The 22,591-nt window shown below is 38.1% G+C and overlaps 1 protein-coding gene across 11 annotated transcripts in view; it reads right to left on the reverse strand.

Moving 5' to 3' along the window:
* Window positions 1–22,591, reverse strand: part of LMBR1 (limb development membrane protein 1) — a 163,417-nt gene that overhangs the window by 135,513 nt on the left and 5,313 nt on the right. For 9 of the 11 annotated variants that reach the window (XM_082472642.1, XM_082472635.1, XM_082472639.1 and 6 more), the window contains exon 2: window positions 2,014–2,086. The exons of 1 other annotated variant lie outside the window; for it this stretch is intronic. In XM_082472642.1, coding sequence (XP_082328768.1) covers window positions 2,014–2,086 — 73 coding nt within the window. Of the gene's footprint in view, window positions 1–2,013; window positions 2,087–22,591 lie in introns of those variants that run through there. One more of the 11 variants, XM_082472636.1, reaches the window with a different exon arrangement.

A 22,591-nucleotide genomic window follows, 5' to 3' on the forward strand; every position in this document is an offset into this window, starting at 1 on the left:
CAAAATGTTTCATTAATTTAATAAAAGCATGAACAAAAATATAAACTTGAAGAAGCAATTATTGAATAGAAATTATTTTCAAAAAGCACTGTGTTTATTTCAGCACAGATCAAAATCTAAATCTCATTAAATCAGATAGGATAGAATATGTTAAAGAACAGAGTGTTTTGATTGATCAAAAAATCCTGATTAACAAAACTCCCATATGTAAATTAAAATCTTCCAAAATATTTAATTTTATTAGGAAATAAAAGTCAGTAGAACCCTAGAACCACTATCAAGTTTATTGTTATACAATGTCAGTGAAATTGCTAATGAATGAAATTTTCTGGTTGATAATAGCCAGAAAAAATTTTTACTATAAAATTAAAATTCAGAATTTTAGAACTCATATAGTTTTCTGTAATTTGAGTCTATCGTTAGTAATGGTAATAATGAGGACTTTCTTGGATCATCCTAAACCACCTTGGATACCATTGCCTTGATACTTCATCATTTCATTCAAGTTACAGACAGAAATATATCAAGTTCTGTGTCGTTTTTAAGTAGGAGCAAGATGGCCCTTGCTCCTGTGCTTCTTCACCCTACCCTCTCCCTCTCTCATGGCTGTTGGCCATCTTTTTTGTCCTCCCACGTAATCTTACCAGCTAAGGAAACTATGATCCAATTACAAAAATATTACACAACACCCCGGCCCCTCCTTCTCCTCAGTACCTAACTGGGGTTGTCCTCAAAGGCCCTCCGCGTAGGTCTATGGAATTCTGAGCGCCCACCTGTTTCAGTGACAATGGCATATTTGGGCCATTCTCTTAGTCCAATCTCCATTCTTAATTACTGACTGCCCAAAATAGTTTTACGACCAAAGAGACCACAAAATAGCATAGTCACAATTAATTTTTATACTGTTGTACCCACATCCAATCAACCACCGTATCTTGAAGATTGTTTTAATAGCTTCATATCCATTTCAATTCTATTGCCAACCCTCTACTAACCAGGTCCAGGGTCCTCACTACCCTCTCCCGTGATGACTCTAAGAAGCAGCTAATAAATACCCTGTTTTCCTGCTCATATCCCCTGATTTCCTCTAAAACAATGCATTATTCATTCATTCTCTATCTCTCCCTCCTTCTGTGTCCATAATCTATATGAAACCTGGTGCCAAAACATCTTTTAAAACAGCTAAGATACTGTCTTGGATCCCAGGTCTTCAAAATTTTGAGAGATTATAGAATCCAAGGAGTGTTTCAGCACAGTCACAGAGCCAAGTAGTGCACTAGAGCAAGCACTATTTCCTGATTTCTTTCAAAATTCTGACAAGTTTAAAATAACATACGGAAGCTTTAATATATGGAATCCTTAAATATTCACATGGCACTAACTATTAGCCCAGCATCACACGTGGAAATCTTGTGATTTCTAGGAAATAGCTGAGATTTAACAGAAGTCAGTAAAGTAACTGGTTAGTTACTTATAAAACTCTGGCATAAAAATCTGTGAATTAATCAGCACAAAATTCATTAAAAAAAAGAAAAGATACAGTGGTCCCTCTGGTGAGATAAGGATACGTATGAAATAATTATACAATTGAATGCTAAATGTATTACGGAGACTCTGAATTCTATACCGCTTCAGAAAAGGAAAAGATATTCTGATAGTCAGAGAAAGAACTGGGTGGGGGTGATGAGGGGTATGCTCAAACTCAGAGCCAGTCACAGGGAACCAAATACCCTCATAAACTCTGGAATTTCCCAGAAAGTAAAGAGCCCTGGACTATTCTTCGTTGAACATAAGAATGGTGATAGAAAAGGGCTCGGGTCTAAGGAGATGACCCTGCGAGTAGTCAGGTTCCCTGGAGGTTATTTTTAGGGCTCTCAGTACCACGCAACTGCTTGCTTCCATCACGGGCATCCTGAATATACTAACTATGCCGATGCGCACCATATAGCCATGGACCATGCCTAGACCACTTGGCATTAGAATCAAAGCTTTAATAACAGTGTGTCTACTAACCTGATTTTCTCTTGTATCTTGTGATGATGAAGTAGGAGACAATGTAGAGAATGGCAAAGAGAAGGAAACAGATCTGAAACAAAACAAATTTAACACATCATTTACATTTTTTGCATATCTTTTTAAGTAATAGAAGATACATCTTTGGCATTCATAGGGAAAAAGAATTTAATCTATCACAAAGTAAAAATTTTAGCTAATAGGAAGTGTTATGAAATATTAACTTATACAAACTAGTCAGTCCAGTTTAAAACCATTCCAGAAAAAAAAGCCCAATGGACATTTTGCTTTTCATAACTTGACCAAGTTGTTTTCAAAATCATGTGGAACTATAAAGAAGCAGACCATCACCAACAATTTTGAAAAATAAAGTTTTTTTATTTTTATCTCAATGAGAGGCTACTAACCTTACCAAATATTAAAACATACTATTAATATAAAGCTTCAATAACATTTAAAGAGTGTGCTGACACCAAAACTTGACAGATCAATGAAACAGATTCTATCATATAAAAATTCATGTCAGGTGGTTGTACATACATGAGACCTCACAAATCAAGGCAGGGTGGGGGGCGATTATTCAATAATTAAACCACATGTCAAAACAAACAGCAGTTGAACAAGATACTTTTTTAATATTAAATTCCTTTTAATTTCTATTAGATCTAGGGGATGGCAGGCAAAAAAGGATGGGTGAAGGAATGGGAGATCTCAGTATAGTCAAAGATCAAGTATGCTTTAGATAAAGGCCTAATGGAGCTGTGGACCGTGGTAGAAATATTTTGAAGACTCAAATGAAACCATTCCAGGTGATGATAAAGGCTCGGGATCACCCCTACGCATGGATCTCTGGAGAAGGGTTGGCGGCCATACGACTGAGAATGATCATGGCCTAGGCAGTAAGTATCCGCTGAGCAGAGTACTGATATGATCTGACATACTGCAAAAGGCTCACTCTAGTTACAATGTGGAAAATAAATTAGAAAGGGGAAATGACGGAAGCAGGGAGACCAGTTAGGACTCACTGCAATAATACAGAGTTCTGAGAAGTCACTTAGACCTGTGCTGCGGAGGTGTTAAGAAGTTATCAAGTTCTGGGTATGTTTTGAAAGCAGACTTGAGAGGACTTGTAGGGATAAACATAAGGTTCTTGGCTTGAGAAACTGGAAAGAAAGAGTTGCCATTTCCTGAGTCAGGGAAGATCAAAAGAGGAGTAGTTTTGGGGTAGAAATAAGAATAGAGTTTACATTGCTGAATTTGAAACATATATTATTCACTCAGGTGGAGAGGTTGAATGGGCAGTTGGATATAAAAATGTGTACAGCTCAGGGGAAGGAACCAGGCTAGGGGGAAAAAAAGAAGAGTCATCAGCAGATAGATGGTATTTAAAGCCATGAGACTAGATGAGATTTCCACTGTAGGTGGTGTATAGCCAGAGAAGAGAAGTCTGAGAACAGACTCCTGGGCTCTCAAATATTTAGAAGCCGACCCGAGAGAAGGAATCGGCAAAAGCTGACTGAGAAGCAGCAGCAAAGAAGAGACTGACGTACTGAAAGCCAAGTGAAGAAAGTTTATCTAGGAAAAGGGAATTATCTACCGTGTCAAATGCTGCTGAAAGGCCAAGTAAGGTGAGCACTGAGAATTGACAAATGGATTTAGCAACATGGAGGTCATCGGTGACCTTGACAAGAGCTGTTCTTCTGGAAGGGTGGAGGGAAAGCCCTGACTGAAATGGATTAAGCGAGGAGAAAACTTGGAGCAAAATGAAAGTAGACAGTTCTTACCAGAAGTTTTATGATAAAGGGCAGCAAAGGAAATGTAAAAGGGACTGCTGAGAGGGGTTTTTTTAAGATGAGAAAAGTTATACAGTTGTTGAAATAATCCAGTACTTACTTATGATGCACGAAAGAAAGGGAGAATCGCTGAAGAAATGTGCTCAAGTTGAGGGGCTACATACAAAAATTTATCCAGAGTAAAAAGAAGAAGGTGGAGGAAAAGCAGGAACTGAGAGAACATTTGAGTCCCTCTGCAGGTGGGTAAGTAGATGGTGGTAGAAGCACAAAGACCTTATCTTTTGATGGCTTCTATTTTCTCAGTGAAAGAGAAGTTCATCAAATGAGTTACACATGAGGGTGGGGCGAGAAGTATGTAAGTCACGCAGGAGAATGGGAGAATAAATGGATTTGAGAAACACAACAGAAGTGATGGGCAACGGGAAATGAAACGGCCTTTAAAGTTTCAGGCAAGCTCAAGCCAAGACTCTAAGCGATGCAGGAAGCCTGATGATGCTATACAACACAACACAAGAGCTTGATTCTTAGATGCTGAGGCAGATGTAGGTTGAGTCCCCAAGAACTATCACAGGCTTGATGATTCTAACAAATAACCTATTCTCTCTCCTCCCCTTTACAGCCTACACTTGTGGCCTTCCACTTTTCACCACCACTCACTCACTCTTCCAACCACTTATCTGACTTCACGCCCACTGACCCACTCAAAGTGCTTCTGGCAGTGGTCAGTGATGTCCCAATAGCCAAATTACACTTTTATTTCACTTGCCCTCTAAGCAGCAACTTGCACGTCAGCAATCTTCCTCCTTCTCTGATTATTCTCCCAGACTCCATCACTAGCTTCCCTTTTCCTGCTAGCCTTTAAACATTATTCTTCTCTATGATTTCTGAGCGGAGCCAGAAATCTATTCTCATTCCACAAGCTCTTCATAGGTAACCTCATCTGCTCCCAGGGTTTGAACCACCAACCCCCAGAAATCCCTAGACCACTATTTGAGAACCACTGGTTTAGGGTATTAGCAAGAGTGAGTGAAATAATGGGCCATGAAACCTAAGTGGATTGGAAGAAAAGTGAACCCAAGTGATGGATAGGAGTGGACATGCCAATCAACTGAGGTTCCTGGTAGAGAAGCAGCTGCAATAAAAGTACTTGACCAAGGAAGCTGGAAGAATACAAAGTTGTGACTAAAGCATGTTTTAGGATTTTTTAAATTAGTAATTAAAGGTGGAGAAGAGTAGTTTCAGGAGTTCCAAGGAGTTTGTGCAGAAGTGGTAGATGAGAAGGCATGAAAGTTAATGGACAAATGGAAATCAAGGGACCAAAATGCATGGCATGGGATGGAAAAGACTAATGGAAAGCAATCCATCTAAGAGTAGAAGGCTAACAATTAGAAAAACAAGTGTAAGTATTACTAATTTGGAAATAAAAGCTACCCACTATGAAAATAAACATACAACTATACCAGACTGGAACAACAAAAAAAAAAAATCACAGAACTAGTTAGACTATTTTTCTAGTTCCAAAGATGGGACTAGGAGCAGGTGCTCCTTCTCTAAATGAGCGCATGTGTATCAGAGAGACAGACCCACGGGGATATGTAAAATGAAAACAAGCATGATGATGCCTCCTATTCTCCTACATTCAGTGGAGGCAAAAGGAAATTCCTAACCAAAAAAAGAAGGAAGTCATTCCAGCTCCCCACCACTAAAGGTGAGGTACAGCTGATAAAAAGGGAGAGGATGGGCTCTCACGGTTCTCTGAAAAGACTGAGCTTTTCTCCCCTGGTGAGGGAAGGAAGAACAAGGCTACCGGAGCCCATAAGCAGAAGCACAGGGTGCATGTCCTCTGTGCCAGCTGACCCAAAGCAGGGGCTTCAGCCCTCACTGGGGGCCACACGGCTTTAGTCCTGATGCTGATCAAGAATGGCCAGAAAAAAAAAAAAGAAAAAAAAGAAAAAAAAGAAAAAAAAACAAAAAAAACAAAACAAAACAAAAAAAAAAGAATGGCCAGGCATTTGGGAGCTAAGTTACCCAGTCACAAGTAACCTAATACAGGTATTTCTAAAGTTTGCTTTACACCACTTCACTTTTTAGAAAGACCCACTTCAGTACCTGTTTTGGTAACCAAACAAAATCCAAAGAGGATTTTCGCTTTTACCAAAAAAAGGCGAAAAGCGAAAATCTCGTTCAGCTCAGCGTGTTTTGCAGCGAGCATTACAGGGGCAGCGCCCACCCCAGCAGTGAGAGCGGCCCCGTCAAGCTCCTTCCCGGAACCACACTCCGCATCTCAGCATCCAGCTGCTACAGCTGTGAACCGTGTCTGTGAGCACCTGTGCTTCATCTCGATTGACTTTGTGTATCTGTGAGCAAGACGAGTCCTAAAGTAACTGCTTCTCTACTTTGTGCCATTTCAGCTCAGGAAAGGTTTCCTAGGACGCTCTTTCAGAGGTCGGAAAAAACCTATATCTAAAATATGTTGTTAAAAGCAAATATTCTTGAATTCCAGGTATAAGATTTAAACCTAAATTCAAACTAGTGCATTATAATCAAACTGTATTACAAGCTTTTCATTTAAGGCTGATGGGCTTCAGCTAATTTAAGATGACCACAGGGAATAAACATCATGCGAGGGATGGGTACAAATGGCCTTAAGGAAAGCTACCACTAACAAGTTTCTAACAAAATCCTGGGAGAGAAGACAAGTAAACTGTAACTGAGCCAATAATCTCACTCCACAGCAGAGCCAATAAACCTGGCTTTATTTTAAAGTTGCTAAATCAAAAATCTGAGATGTTGAGTACCCTTTAAAGTTACAAGTGAACCACAAAATAACTAAAATTAAAATTATAATTCTTTCAAATTACCCTAAGAGCCAGACTATGTAGTAAAACACAAGAAAACACAAATAGTTACAAAAATAAGATAATAAACGAAAGATGAAACATATTAAAATCATAATTGTAAATAAAACTGTCAAAAGAAAACTCTCACAGACTAAGATATAGCTAAAACAAAGTGACTTGGGACGGTTGAAAGCAAAAGGATAAATAAAGACATACCAAGCAGATGCTAACAACAAAGAAAGTCTGCCTGTCACATTTTTTTTCCTCTCAGACAAGGCTGAATTTAAGACAAAAAGTGCTAAGACAAATTGGGGCACTTTGTGAACAATGGTATAATCCACAATGAGGAAATAATCTTTATGCACCAAAAACACAGAACCAAATGACACTTTTTAAAACTGAATATGCAAGGAAAAATAAAACACTACTTTAGTTGAAAGAATTTAATTCACCATGAATGAAAAAGTAAACCCAAACCAAATACATAATAACAAATGTGAATTTCTTAAGTATTAGGAATGCTCTAATAAATAAATATGTTACCATATTGAATGCTCTATACCCCTATGTGCCCCATATTCTGCCACCCACTGCCCCAGCCCCTCACAACCACTAATCTGATTTGTTTCTAGGGATTTGCCTATTCTGGATATTTCATATAAAGGAATCATACAATATCTGACATTTTGTGTCTGGCTTCTTTCACTTAGCATGTTTTCAAGCTTCATCCATGTTGCAGCATGTATAAAAACATCATTCCTCCAGACTTTTTATAGAAAAATTAAAATTTGATTAAAAACACACTGAAGGGCTTCCCTGGTGGCGCAGTGGTTGAGAATCTGCCTGCCAATGCAGGGAACACGGGTTTGAGCCCTGGTCTGGGAAGATCCCACATGCTGCGGAGCAACTAGGCCCGTGAGCCACAACTACTGAGCCTGCGCGTCTGGAGCCTGTGCTCCGCAACAAGAGAGGCCACGATAGTGAGAGGCCCGCGCACCGCGATGAAGAGTGGCCCCCACTTGCCACAACTAGAGAAAGCCCTCGCACAGAAACGAAGACCCAACACAGCCATAAATAAATAAATAAAATTTAAAAAAAAACAAAAAAACACACTGAATTCTTGTTGCTAGTAGCTATAAGCATTCCTTTCAGATATACTTGCATATGTACACAAGGATATATAGATATATATACACACACACATATATAAAGATGTTCATTGTTTTACTGTTTGTAATTGCAACACACCACCTTTCAAAAGAGAAGACAAAATTACCAGTGCTCTATTTCCACAATTAATTTGAATACAAAACACATGCTGATATCCACTCTTCTAAGAGTTACTAGCACTATCACAATAAATTGCCCCGTGTCTTTCAACTTGTGCTTCAATAAAGGAAAAACTATTTCCTTGCAAAAAAATAACAGAGACCTTTAACAAGGGGTAAATAGTCCATCTTTCAAGACTAACACAGCAAATTTCTAGCTCATTAATGTCATCTACAATATTACACTTTATTACTTGTTCTTGAGATTTTTCAGATTCTATGACTTGCATTTTTTTACAATGCAAGTCACCAGCAAAAAGTTCTTTAAATTCCTTCTGAAACCCACTCCAGAAAAACATAAAGGAAGAACAGCTTTATTTGAGAGGAGCGGGCATCAGAGCCAGTTGTCACTCGCCCTTTGTCCTTCGGGCTCTTTCATCCCAATCACAACCATTCTACCCACATAGCCTCCCTCCTTCTGAATCCCCACAAACTCCTAGTTCACAAATTTAGCACAGCAATGATTTCTACTAAATGTTTCATGTAAATAAAACTTGTCCCCTAAACTATGTATTACATGCAATATACTTTAGGTATATCGGAGGTACTAACACAAATAGGAATGATCTTGTACATCTCTTGAATCCTGCTGAGTGCCTAGATACATAATTTTAAAACAAACTGAGTAAATCACACTCCCTTCCCACTGCTGGTTCCTTAGCCTCAGTCAGGTATGATCAGGGCAAAGGCAAGACACTTAGAACTGGATAAAAGGTGGAAGTTTAGATTAGACTGGACTCAGTTTTTCAATATGTGAAAGTGACTATAAAGCTATAAGATGAGCCCCAAATTGTCATGAGGGGTAGGGTACAAAGATGCAACAAAGCATCCTTGCAAGCAGCAGTGGGAGAAAATTAAGCTGCTTTATAACTATTTCCTATCAAGTTTACCCATGCAATAAACACTTAAGTACTGACCTCTTAATAATATTAAAGATGGAAGATCTTCCATGAAGATGGAAGATCTTGCCATTAATTTAGATCTCTGATTTTTTTAATCAGAGTATGTAGTTTTCCTCATATAAATTTGAACATATTTTGTTAGATTTACACCTAAGCATTTGGAGGTGGGGGTGTGTTAATGTAAATGGTGCTGTGTTTTTAATTTCAAATTCCAAGTTTTCATTGCTCATATACAGGAAAGCAATTGACTATTGTTTATTAACTTTGTATCTTGAAACCCTGCTGTAATCTCTTATTAATCCCAGCAGGTTTTTGTTGTTACTGACTCTTCGGCGTGTCATCTGAGAACAAAAACAGTTTTGTTTTTTGTTTTTGTTTTTGGCCACGCTGTGCAGCTTGCAGGATCCTAGTTCCCTGACCAGGGACTGAACCCGGGCCCCGGTAGTGAAAGCGCCAAGTCCTAACCACTGGACCACCAGGAAATTCCCCAGTTTTATTTCTTTATTCCCTATCTATATACCTATTATCTCCTTTTCTTTTGTTAATGCCTCAGCTAGGACTTCCAGTGATGCTGAAAAGGAGTGGTAAGAGGGGACATCCGTGCCTTGTTCCTGATCCTAGTGGGAAAGCTTCTAGTTTCTCCCCATTAAGTATGATGTTAGCTATAGATATTCTGTGCATGTTCTTTACCAAGTTGAGGAAGTTCCCCTCTATTTCTAGTTTACTGAGAGTTTTTATCAGGAATGGATGCTGAATTTTGCCAACTGCTTTTTCTGCATCTACTGATAGGATCTTATGATATTTCTTCTTTAGTCTGTTGGCATGATGGACTACATTAAGTGATTTTTGTATAATTCTTTTTATACACTGTTGGAATTAATTTGCTAATATTTTCTTGCAGAATTGTGCATCTATGCCCATGAGCGATATGTCTGCAGTTTTCTTTTATTGCAATGTCTTCGTCTGTTTAGTAGTAGGGTCATGCTAGCCTCACAGAAGAAGTTAGGAAGTAGTCCCTCTTCTATTTTCTGTAAGAGACTGCAGATAATTGATATCACTTCTTCCTTAAATATGTGTTAGAATTCACCAGCCAAACAATCTGGCACTGGTTTTTGGAAGGTTAACTGCTGATTCAAGTTCTTTAGTAGATACAGACCTCCTCAAATTATCTGCTTATCCTTGTGTGAGCTTTGACAAATTGTATCTTTGAAGGAATTTGTTCATTTCATCTACGTTTTCAAATATGTGGGCACAGAATTGTTCATAATATTCCTTTAGTAACTTTTTAATGCCCATGGAATCAGCAGCAATGGCCTCTCCTTCATTTCTGGATTAGTAATGTGTTTTCCCTGTTTTTCTTAGTTAGCCTAGCAAGAGGTTTACCATTCTTACTGATATTCTCAAAGAACAAGCTTTTGGTTTTGCGGACTTTTAAAATTTATTTCCTGCTTTCAGTTTCACTGATTTTTGCTCTATTTCTTATTATCACTTCTCTTTTGCTTACTTTGAAATTACTTTGCTCTTCTTTTTCTAGTTTTCTAAGGTAGAAGCTTAGATTATTGATTTTAGATCTTTCTTCTTTTTTAATATATCCATTCAATGCTACAAATTTCTCCCTAAGCACTGTTTTTGCTACATCCCACCAAATTTTGATCAACTGTGTTTTCATTTTCATTTAAAAATATTTTTAAATTTCTCTTGAGACTTTTTCTTTGACCCATGTGTTATTTAGAAGTGTACTGTTTAATCTCCAACTACTTTGGAGCTTCCCAGCTATATTTCTGTTACTAATCTGTAATTTAACTCGACTCTGGTATGAGAACATTGTATGATTTCTATCCTTTTAAGTTTAAGGTGTGTTTTATGGCCTGGAAGGTGGTCCATCTTGGTGAATGTTCCATGCAAGCTTGAGAAGAATGCACACTGTGCTGTTGTTGGATGAAGGAGTCTGTAAATGTCAATTAGATCCAGTTGACTGATGGTGTTATTTAGTTGAACTATATATATATATATATATATATATATAGTCAATTACCAATAGAGGGCATGTTGCAGTCTCCAGCTATATCAGTGGATTCATCCATTTCTTTTGGCAGTTCAATCAGTTTTTGCCTCATGTATTTTGATGCTCTTTTGTTAGGTACATACACATTAAGGACTGCTATGCCTTCTTAGAAAGCTGACCCTTTATCATTATATATTGCTCCTTTTAGCACTGACAGTCTTCCTTGCTCTGCAGTCCACCTTGTCTGAAATTAACACAGATACTCCAGCTCTCTCTTGATTAGTGTTAGCACAGTATATCTTTCTGTGTCCCTTTACTTTTAATGTATCTGTATCTTTACATTTAGTGGATTTCTTATAGACAACATATAGTTGGGGTTTTTAATCCACTCTGACCATCTGTCTTTTAATTGGTTTATTTAGACCATTCACATTTAAAGTGATCATTGATATTGTTGTTCTAATATTTATCATAGTTTTAACTATTTTCTATTCACTGACCTTGTTCTTTGTTTCCATTTTTGTCTTTCAGTCCTTTTCTGCCATCTCTGGTTTTAACTGAGCATTTTATGATTCTATGTTCTCTCCTCTCTTAGCATATCAATTACACTTCTTTTTAAATTTTTTTATCGGTTGCCCTAGAGTTTACAATTTACAACTACTCTAAATCTACTTTCAAACAATACTACACTGCTTCATGGGTAGTGCAGATACCTTACAGCAGAGTTTTCCCAATGCCTTCCTCCTGTCCCTATAACATTACTATCATTCATTTCACTTATCCACAAGCTAATCACTGGATACACTGGTGCTATTACTTTCAATAAACTGTTACCTGTTGGATCAAGAGTAAAAGATTTTATTCACCCTTAGTTGATTTCTCTCTAACACTCTTCCTTTCTTTATGTGAATCTGAGTTTCTCACCTAAATAATCTTCCATCTCTCTGAAGAACTTCTGTTAAAATTTCTTGTCAAGCAGGTCTATCAGCAACAACTTCCCTCAATTTTTGTTTATACTGCATAGCATAGGGAATTATATTCAATATCTTGTAATAACCTATAATGGAAAAGAATCTTAAAAAGAATAGATAGATATAACTGAACCACTTAGCTGTACACCTGAAACTAATACAACATTATAAACTAACTATACTTAAATTTTAAAAATGGTCAAAAAAACAAAAAATTTTTTTTAATTTTAAAAAAGAGCCCAATTTAAAAGTGGACGGGGACTTCCCAAGTGGTGCAGTGGTTAAGAATCCACCTGCCAATTCAGGGGACATGGGTTCGAGCCCTGGTCCGGGAAGATCCCACATGCCACGGAGCAACTAAGCCCGTGTGCCACAACTACTGAGCCTGTGTTCTACAGCCTGCAAGCCACAACTACTGAGCCCGCATGCCACAGCTACTGAAGCCTGCACACCTAGAGCCCGTGCTCCGCAACAAGAGAAGCCACCACAATGAGAAGCCTGTGCACTGCAACGAAGAGTAGCCCCCACTCGCTGCAACTAGAGAAAGCCCGTGCACAGCAACAAAGACCCAACACAGCCAAATAAATAAATAAATAAATAAATAAAATTTTAAAAATAAATAAAATAAAATAAAAAATAAAAACGGACAAAGAATCTGAATAGGCACATTCCCCCAAAGAAAATATACAAATGGCCAATAAGCATACAGAAAGATGTCTAACATCATTAGTCATCAGGGAAACACAAATCAAAAGCACAACGAGATAATACGTAATACTCACCAGGATGGCTATAATTAAAAATCAAAAAGACCATTAATGACAAGTGTTGAAGAGAATATGGAGAAACTGGAACTCTCATGTTGGTGGTAGAAATGTGAAATGGTGCCATGCTTCTGGAAAATAGTTTGTCAGTTCCTCAAAATATTAAACACGGAGTTATCACCATATGACCTAGCAATTCCACCCAAGAGAAATAAAAACATATGTCCACACAAAAACCTGTACACAAATGTTCACAGCAACACTTTTCATAAGAGCCAAAAAGTGGAAACAACCTGAAGCTCCATCAACTAAAGAATGAATAAATAAAACATGGCACATCCATACGATGGAATATTATTTGACCATAAAAAAAATGGAGTATTGATTCATGCTACAACATGGATGAGCCTTGAAAACATCATGCTAATTGAAAGAAGCTAGACACCAAAAAAAAAAACACATATTGCATGATTCAATTAATATGAAATACCCAGAATAGGCAAAGGTAGATTAGTGGTTGTCTAGAACTGGAAGGAGGAGAATTCAGGGGTAAATGGGGAATGAACTGCTAAAGAGTATAATATTTCTTTTTAAGATAATAAAAATGTTCTATGATTAGACTGTGGTGATGGCCGCACAATTCATGAATATACTAAAAATCATCGAAATGGGTGAACTGTATGATATGTGAATTATATCTCAATAAAACTTTAAAGAACAGTTGAGTTGGTTTTGTGCAGCATTCCCATTGTTCTGACAAGAACAAAATACACATACATGTATGAACTACTAAATGTACATTGTACAATTTCAGTGATTTCATATGAGTTAAATGCTCTTACATTTGCATTTAAAATTTGTATTGCACCATATCAAGATGAACGGTAAAATTCATGGTAATAGGACTTCCTTCGTGGTGTAGTGGTTAAAAATCCGCCTGCCAATGCAGGGCACACGGGTTCAATCCCTGGTCCAGGAAGATCACACACGCCACAGAACGACTAAGCCCATGTGCCACAACTACTGAGCCTGTGCTCTAGAGCCCTTGAGCCACAACTACTGAAGCCCGCGCGCCTAGAGCCCGTGCTCCGCAACAAGAGAAGCCACCGCGGTGAGAAGCCCACACACCGCAACTAGAGAAAGCCCACTCGCCGCAACTAGAGAAAGCCCGAGAGCAGCAACGAAGACCCAACGCAGCCAAAAATAAACAAATAAAAAATAAATGAATTTCAAAAAAAAAATTCATGCTAATAAAATTTAATTTTTTTTACTTAAAACAACATTGAATAGCATGTAAAAAAAATACATGACAAGCTGGGGAAAAAACCACTGAATAAAGGAAAATGCTTCATATTTTAGTACCTTTAATTGCATTTTCTTCCTGCTTTTCGAACAAAGAACCCATATTTTCATTTTGCACTGGGCCCCCAAAATTTTGCACTGGGCTAGCCCTGGAACAAATTTGAAAACCACTGCATGGAACTTCCTGGAGAGCAAGTACAGAATATAAATATGAAGAAAAAAGTTCCCATCACCTTGCTCTTTTAACATCTAGACATTAAGTTAACAAAGCTATATCAAGTGCTCTTGGTAACTAGTAGAACACTGAAACTAGTTCAAAAATCATCTATTCTTGAACAAGCTTAACCAAAGTCCACAGCAACAACAAGTCCCATATGATCAGGTGTTCAGCACTGTGCCAAGCACCTTCCTAACACTGTCTCATGTAATTCTCACAACTTTGAGGTAGGTATTGTAATTCCCAGTTTTGTAGACAAGGAAAGTTAAGATTCCAAGAGATGAAGCAACTTGCCCAATACCACACAGCTAGTAAGCAGCCAAGATATGACTGGAGCCTACTCTGCCCCAATCCAGAGCCAACAAATCTGCCTCCATGTTCCACTTCCAGTACTGCAGTGCAGTAGGGAGAAACACAGGCTCTCAATAGAGCCTAATGGTTAAAACTGGGGGTCTGAAAGAGTATTAGACGAGGGGTAGCAACAGTTATAGGCCTCAATAATACATCTGATATGAAAATATACAACATCAATCCCATAAAATCACCATCTCATGAATTACCATGCTGGTGAAACAAACACTGTTTGCAGTCCTAGATGCCCAGCTTTTTGTAAAATTCCTTATTTAGTTATGGTGCTCTATGAAAGATACAGACACAGTAAATTTGAGAAGAACTAAAATAATGTTAGATAAATGACTTCTTAAGGTCAAAAACTCCTACTTTAAGGGATATGTGGAATGTTCCTGAAGCCCAAGCCCCCAAGAAGATACACATGTAGAAAAACTGTTTTAATTAAACATCAGAATAACTTTAAAAATCCCTATCTTGAGAGTCTGTGGCCCACACAACTAAAGCACTATGAGTTTTACCATGAGTCCTGCTGCAAAGAGCCACAAAGGAAAAAAAATATTGTATTCCCTCTCCAACTTTACGTTCCCCTCATGCAATTTCAAGTTTACACAAATTTATTTCTACAAACCTTTTCAAAAGCCAAGAAAGGTATCCCCAAAGTCCTGGTGGAGATGGATCAGCATCCCCAAAGTCCTGGTGGAGATGGATCAGCAATGGAAAAACAGGTCAAGTAGGAAGACAGAGAGGAATGGTTTTTACAAAGACACCTCGGAAGGCACCCCACCACAGTCTGTGAGGGCAGTAGGAAGACAAGTACATAAAAGGTAACAAGTGCTCTGACATGGAGTCCTCAAGGGCAGAGCTAGGGTTCTACGCCCAGTGACTGGAAAAGGTCACCCAAAGCCCCTCCCACCTCCAGCACACAGTTCTTCAGTGCCAGTGGAATGATAGTGAGGAGCAGGGTCTCAGGAGCTAAAAACTCCAAGTCAAAAAGCAGAAGGACACTGAACATCTGGACAGAGGGAGAGACATAAAGAAATACTTCTCAGAATACATACTACTCAAAATAATCCAAAATGCATTTACAAGAATTCCATTGATATTCTAGGGAAGTGGATCCTGAAAGATTCTAACACACAAAGGATGATAGATATTAACAGTGTAAAATTAGAATTTTTTGTCTTTATTTGGTGTCCTTTCTGAGTTGTTTTAAGTGTTAAAACATTTATAAGGGATTTCAAAAAGAAATTCTTAACTTTATTCCCTCACGTCTCTTTTTTGCTCTAACACCATAAGTTCCCTGAATTATCTTACTACCAAGGTTTTCAGGAAATTGACCTGTAATATCATATTTACATATAATCTTCAAAGCCCTAACATTATCATGAGTGAATACCTACAAATATCTACTACAGACACTGTGGAGAAAAAAACAAAAACATATGGCTCTCAAGGGATTTATACTCTATCCTACTGCATAATTTTGGCTTGGATACAAAAGGAAGACTAACACTAAAAATCATGCTGAAAGGATATGACATTCTTTGGATGCTTACATATCTCAGGAAATATACTTCCAACTGTCACTTAAGAAGGAAAAGAATAGGGAAAAAGGAAAAATCATCTCAAGTATAATGAGGAATGCCTCAGTCCCCTTTAACCTCAAGTACAGAACTAGAAACAGGTGATGTATACCCACAAGGAGTACAGCACAGGCCAAAGCTGCTACAACCAACTACCACAAACTTAGTGACTTAACACAAATTTATAACCTCATAGTTCTGGAGGTCAAAAATCCAACACGGGTTTCACTGTGCTAAAAGCAAGGTATCAGCAGGGCTAGTTTCTTCTGGAGACTCTAAGGGAAAATCCATGTCCTTGTCTTTCCCAGACTCTGGAGGCCACCCACATTCCTTGACTTGTGGCTCCTTCCTCCACCTTCAAAGTGCATCACTCCAACATCTGGTTGTCATCACATCTTCTCAAACTGTGACCCTCCTGCCTCCCTCTTATAAGGACCCTTGTGATTGCACTCACCCAAATAATCCAGGATAATCTTCCCTTAACATAATCACATCTGCAAAGCACTTCTGCCATCTAAGAAAACATATTCACAGGCTCCAGAGAATACCACGTGGACACCGTTATGGGCCACTGTACCGCCTACCAAGGGAAATCGATTTAACCCAGGTTCAGCAAACTCAAATACAAAGAATCCTCTATACCTCTATCCCATTCTTCTTGGTTCACCAATACTGTAAAATCATCTCCATATATACTGGCTATTGGATTTATATCTACTACACCATCCACTCTAAGATTTTATGACCACAATGAGAAAGGGAAAAGCATCCCCTGCATCTGGGAGCTGGCCTGCTACTATCAATAGGCCTTGAAGCAACCTTCAAACTGGCTAGCAACTCACAGCCAGGTACTCACAGCTAGGACTTGATGATTCTCCCGTCGAAAATAAACAACTTCAGAGAACATTAACATCAGAGAAGGCCACTCTATGACCATAATGGATAAAGAATAAGACCACTCTGTAGTCATGCCTCAACAAAGATGAGAAACATGAACACTGTCCAAATCATAAAAATGACCAGACATTTCCCCACCCTGGCTAGTAAGAATGACTTACATCTTTACCAATTACAGTTTTGGCCTCACTCAAATCTTTCTCCTTCAAGATAAGATCTATTAAGATATCCAGTCATAGAATTATCTCTGCTTCCTAACAGCATCCAATACAGATCAAAGCCCCACTTCACTTCCATTAACTCTTCCCGAATCACCTAACACAAGCCCAAATCCTATTTTAAAAAGTTGTTTTCTAATACTCTCTTACTGAGATGCCTCACAGTTCCCCATGGTATGCATTTTCCCTCACTGTAACATGCAATAAACCTGACTTATCCAACTACAAGTGTGTTCCTGGGGGTCTTTGGCTGAAGAACAATGACAAAGGTCAGAAAAGACTATGGATCCCCAGACAACTGAATCCCAAATTTATGTACAACATTGGTGATTGGCTCCATCTTCTGCCCAACCCCTATTCTCAAGCGAAAAGGACTAAAGTTGTAAGCTCTAGCACAAGGAGTAAGCCATGGAGGTGAGGGCAAGACCGTGGTAGGAAAAGGCAGGTAACCTCACCTAAGGAAGCAGCGGGTGGAGGAGGATTCCTGGCACCCCCATTTTTCCCCACTCCTATTGAGCCAAAAGGGAGCCAAATAAATGGCAGGGTCCTAAAACCTCTACTGTTGTAAAATTCCCAGTCAACCCTAGAATTGTCCCCAAATACATTACAGCCAAGTGAGAGAGTTTTGTCCACAACTAGGATAAGGAAGAATTTAGATTATGCAGCCAGACCCCAAAGCTCCCAGCCAGCTAGCTTCATAGGCTCTCCTCAGTCCTTTCATCAGCCTTACAGTAAGCCAACTCTCCATTTTATGTAACTGACCTAGTTGGATGCCACTGAACCCTGTCCCGGTGGAGGTTTAAACCTTATAGGCTGTAAACAGAGTACAGGCTGTGGGATGAGCCCGCCTGGATTCAAACTTTGGCTCTATCGCACACTGTGACAGGTGCTGTGAAGTACCTACTTCACAGGGTTGTTATCTTCAAATAAGATAACCTGGTTAGTACTCGATAAGTGTTCTTTCTTATTAATTCAGTGAAGGGATTATGGACACTTTTTAGTACAGTCGTGTAATAATCTGTGATCATTTTAACTATATTGGTGAAAGTGGCATCAATGTAAGATAACCACTTTGAAGATATCATCTAAATAAATGTATCCAAAGAACAGATGTACTGAAAGACAAATGTTGCTGTGCAACTATGGGAGCATAAGAAATAGGTACATATAAATTACTGTCAATGTTTCAGCTCTCCTGATGGGTATTCATAAGCTAGAGTCAATGCTTTAGAATCCTGGGTGATGGTTCATGTGTGTATATTATTTAAAAACAGGTTAATCAAAAGCAGGTCACAGATAAACAAATGAAAAGTTTGTGTGTGAACCAAGGATTAAAAATAATCCAATTCTGTGCACCTGAAGTCCAAAAGGAAAAGGAAAAAAGACAGCAAAAGGAAGGAAACGGATCATTACATTTAGCTGATAGTAGCAGCTAAATGTAATCATTATGGTAACTGACAAGAGAACTCTGAGATATTCATAATATTAAAGAGAAAGTAAAATTATTACATGAGCATTTAAAAGTTAAACACTATACCACATACAAAAATTAACTCAAAACAGATCAAAGGCCTCATAAATGTAAGTTAAAACTACACAACTCTTAGAAGAAAACATAAGGAAAAATCTTCATGACATTGAATTTAGCAATGATTTCTTGGATATAACACCAAAAACACAGGCAACAATGACAAAAAATACGTAAATTGGACTAAATCAAAATTTAAAGTTTTAGTCCACCAAAGAACACTATAAATAGTTTAAAAAAAGGCAACCCACAGAATGGGAGAAAATATTTCAAATCACAAAGGAATTAACATCCAGAATATATAAAGAACTCCTAAAACTCAACAACAAAACAACCCAATTCAAAAATGGGCAAAGGACTTAGATAGACATTGCCTCAAAGAAAATATACAAATGTCCAAACGCACATGAAACAATGCTCAATGTCACTAATCATCAGGGAAACATAAATCAAAACCATAATGAGCTACCACTGCACACCCACTAGGGTGACTATTATTGTTAAAAAAACAGAAAACAACATGTGTTGGTGAAGATATGGAGAAACTGAAACCCTGGCACATTACTGTTGCGAATGTAAAATGGTCCAGCCACTGTGGAAAACATGGCAGCTTCTCAAAAAATTAAACATAGGATTACCATGTGATCCAACAATTCCAATTCTGGGTATATACCTAAAAGAATTGAAAGCAACGTCTGGAACAAATATTCATTCATTTGACTATTCAAACATGTTCATAGCAACATTATTCACAGTAGCCAGAAAACAACCCAAATGTCCACTGACGGATGAATGGATAAGCAAAACATGGTATATACACACAACAGAATATTATCCAGCCTTAAAAAGGAAGGAAATTCTGACACATGCTTCAACATGGATGAAACTTGAAAGCATTATGCTAAGTGAAATAAGCCAGACACAAAAGAACAAATATTTTATGACTCCACTTACATGAGATACCTGGACCAAAAAGTTCCCTTGGCTTTTAAGTAAAAATAAAAGACATATTTTTCATTTTCACCAAGAACTTTATTGAACAACATATTCACCATTTTGTTCCATTACCTTCTGCCATTTTTCAAGCAACTTCATAATTCCATCTTCTTAAAACTTTTTTATCTTTTTGAGCAAAGAACTGTTCCAGATGCCTTTTACAGTCTTCCAGGGAATTGAAATTTTTTCCATTAAGAGAATTTTGTAAAGACCAAAATAAATGGAAATCCGAAGGTGCAATCTCTGGTGAATACGGAGGATGAATCAGAACTTCCCAGCCAAGCTAACAGTTTTTGCCTGGTCATCAAAGAAACATGCAGTCTTGCGCTATCCTGATGGAAGATTATGTGTTTTCTGTTGACTAATTCTGGATGCTTTTCGTCGAGTGCTACTTTCAGTTGGTCTAACTGGGAGCAGTACTTGTTGGAATTAATCGTTTGGTTTTCTGGGAGGAGCTCATAATAGAGGACCCCCATCCAATCCCACCATATACACAACATCACCTTCTTTGGATCAAGACCGGCCTTTGGTGTGGTTGGTGGTGGTTCATTTCACTTGCCCCACAATCTCTTCTGTTCCACATTATTGCACAGTATCCACTTTTCACTGACAGTCACAATTTGTTTTAAAAACGGAACGTTTTCGCTATGTTTAAGTAGAGAATCGCATGCGGAAGTACAGTCAACAAGGTTTTTTTCCCTTAACTTATGTGGAACCCAAACATCAAAGCTATCAACATAACCAAGCTGGTACAAATGATTTTCAGTGCTTGATTTGGATATTTTGAGTACGCCGACTATCTCCCACGGGGTAAAAGGTTAATTGTTCTCAATTAATGTCTCGATTTGATCGCTATCAACTTCAACTGGGCTACCAGACCGTGGAGCATCGTCCAGCGAGAAATCTCCAGCATGAAACTTCGCAAACCACTTTTGACACGTTCGATCAGTCACAGCACCTTCTCCATACACTGCACAAATCTTTTTTTGGGTTTCAGGTGCAATTTTACCTTTCTTGAAACAATAAAGCATAATATGCCGAAAATGTTGCTTTTTTCCTTCCATCTTCAATATTAAAATGGCTACACAAAAATTCACCAATTTTGATAAGTTTTTTTTAAATGCACGCTGATATGACTGACAGCTGTCACAATACAATCTGACAAAATTGTTTTGAATGAAGTTTAAGACAACTAAGCACTAGTAGAGCCTTCGGGGCGGGGGGACACCGAACGAACTTTTTGGCCAACCTAATAAAATCTAGAGCGATAGAAAGTAGAATGGTGGTTACCAGAAGGAGAGAGGAACGGGGAGTTACTGATCAAAGGAGACACTTTCAGTTTGGAATGACGAAAAAGTTCTGGAGATGGATGGTGGTGATGGTCGCACAACAATGCGAATGTACTTCATGTCACTGGACTGCACACTTTAAAATGGTAAATTGAAGGTTACATATATTTTATCTTTTAAGCAAAACCAAAAAGAGTTGAATACTTAAAAGAACTAAGGCCATGGCAATCAGAGAAGAAAAAGAAATTACAGGAATCCAAATTGGATAAGAAGTTAAACTGTCACTGTTTGCAGATGACATGATACTACACATAGAAAATCATAAAGATGCTGCCAGAAAACTACTAGAGCTCATCAATGAATTCAATAAAGTTGCAGGATACAAAATTAACACACAGAAATCTCCTGCATTCCTATACACTAAAAATGAAAGATCAAAAAGAGAAATTAAGGAAACAATCCCATTTACCATCACATCAAAAAGAATAAAATACCTAGGAATAAACCTACCTAAGAAGGCAAAAGACCTGTACTCTGAAAACTATAAGATGCTGATGAAAGAAATCGAAGATGACACAGATGGATAGATATACCATGTCCTTAGATTGGAAGAATCAATATTGTCAAAATGACTATTCTACCCAAGGCAATCTACAGATTCAATGCAATCCTTATCAAATTACCAATGGCATTTTTCACAGAACTGGAACAAAAAAAAATTTTAATTTGTATGGAAACATAAAAGACCCCAAATAGCCAAAGCAATCCTGAGAAAGAAAAATGGAGTTGGAGGAATCAGGCCCCCTGACTTCAGATTATACTACAAAGCTACAGTAATCAAAACAGTATGGTACTGGAACAAAATAACAGAAATATAGATCAATGGAACAGGACTGAAAGCCCAGGAGTAAACTCACACACCTATGGTAAATTAATCTACGACAAAGGAGGTAAGAATATACGATGGAGAAAAGACATCTCTTCAATAAGTGGTGCTGGGAAAACTGGACAGCTACATGTAAAAGAATGAAATTAAAACATTCTCTAACACCATACACAAACCTAAATGTAAGGCCAGACACTATAAAACTGTTAGAAGAAAACATAGGCAGAATACTCTTTGACATAAATTGCAGCAATATCTGGGATTTCCCTGGTGGCACAGTGGATAAGACTCCACGGTCCCAATGCAGGGGGACTGGGTTCGATCCCTGGTCCGGGAACTAGATCCCACATGCATGCCACAACTAAGAGTTCGCATGCCACAACTGGGGAGCCAGAGAGCCACAACTAAGGCGCCCAAGTGCTGCAACTAAGGAACCAGCAAGCAGCAACTAAGGAATCCACCTGCTGCAACTAAGACCCAGTGGAACCAAATAAATAAACATTTAAAAAAATAATAATAATAAATTGCAGCAATATCTTTTTGGATACACCTCCTAGAGTAACGAAAATAAAAACAAAAATAAACAAACGATACCTAATTAAACTTAAAAGCTTTTGCACAGAAAAGGAAACCATAAACAAAACGAGAACCCACAGAATAGGAGAAAATATTTGCAAATGAAGCAACAGACAAGGGATTAATCTCCAA

The sequence above is a fragment of the Balaenoptera physalus genome (genome assembly GCF_965194825.1).
Source record: "Balaenoptera physalus genome assembly, chromosome: 8".
NCBI lineage: Eukaryota > Metazoa > Chordata > Mammalia > Artiodactyla > Balaenopteridae > Balaenoptera > Balaenoptera physalus.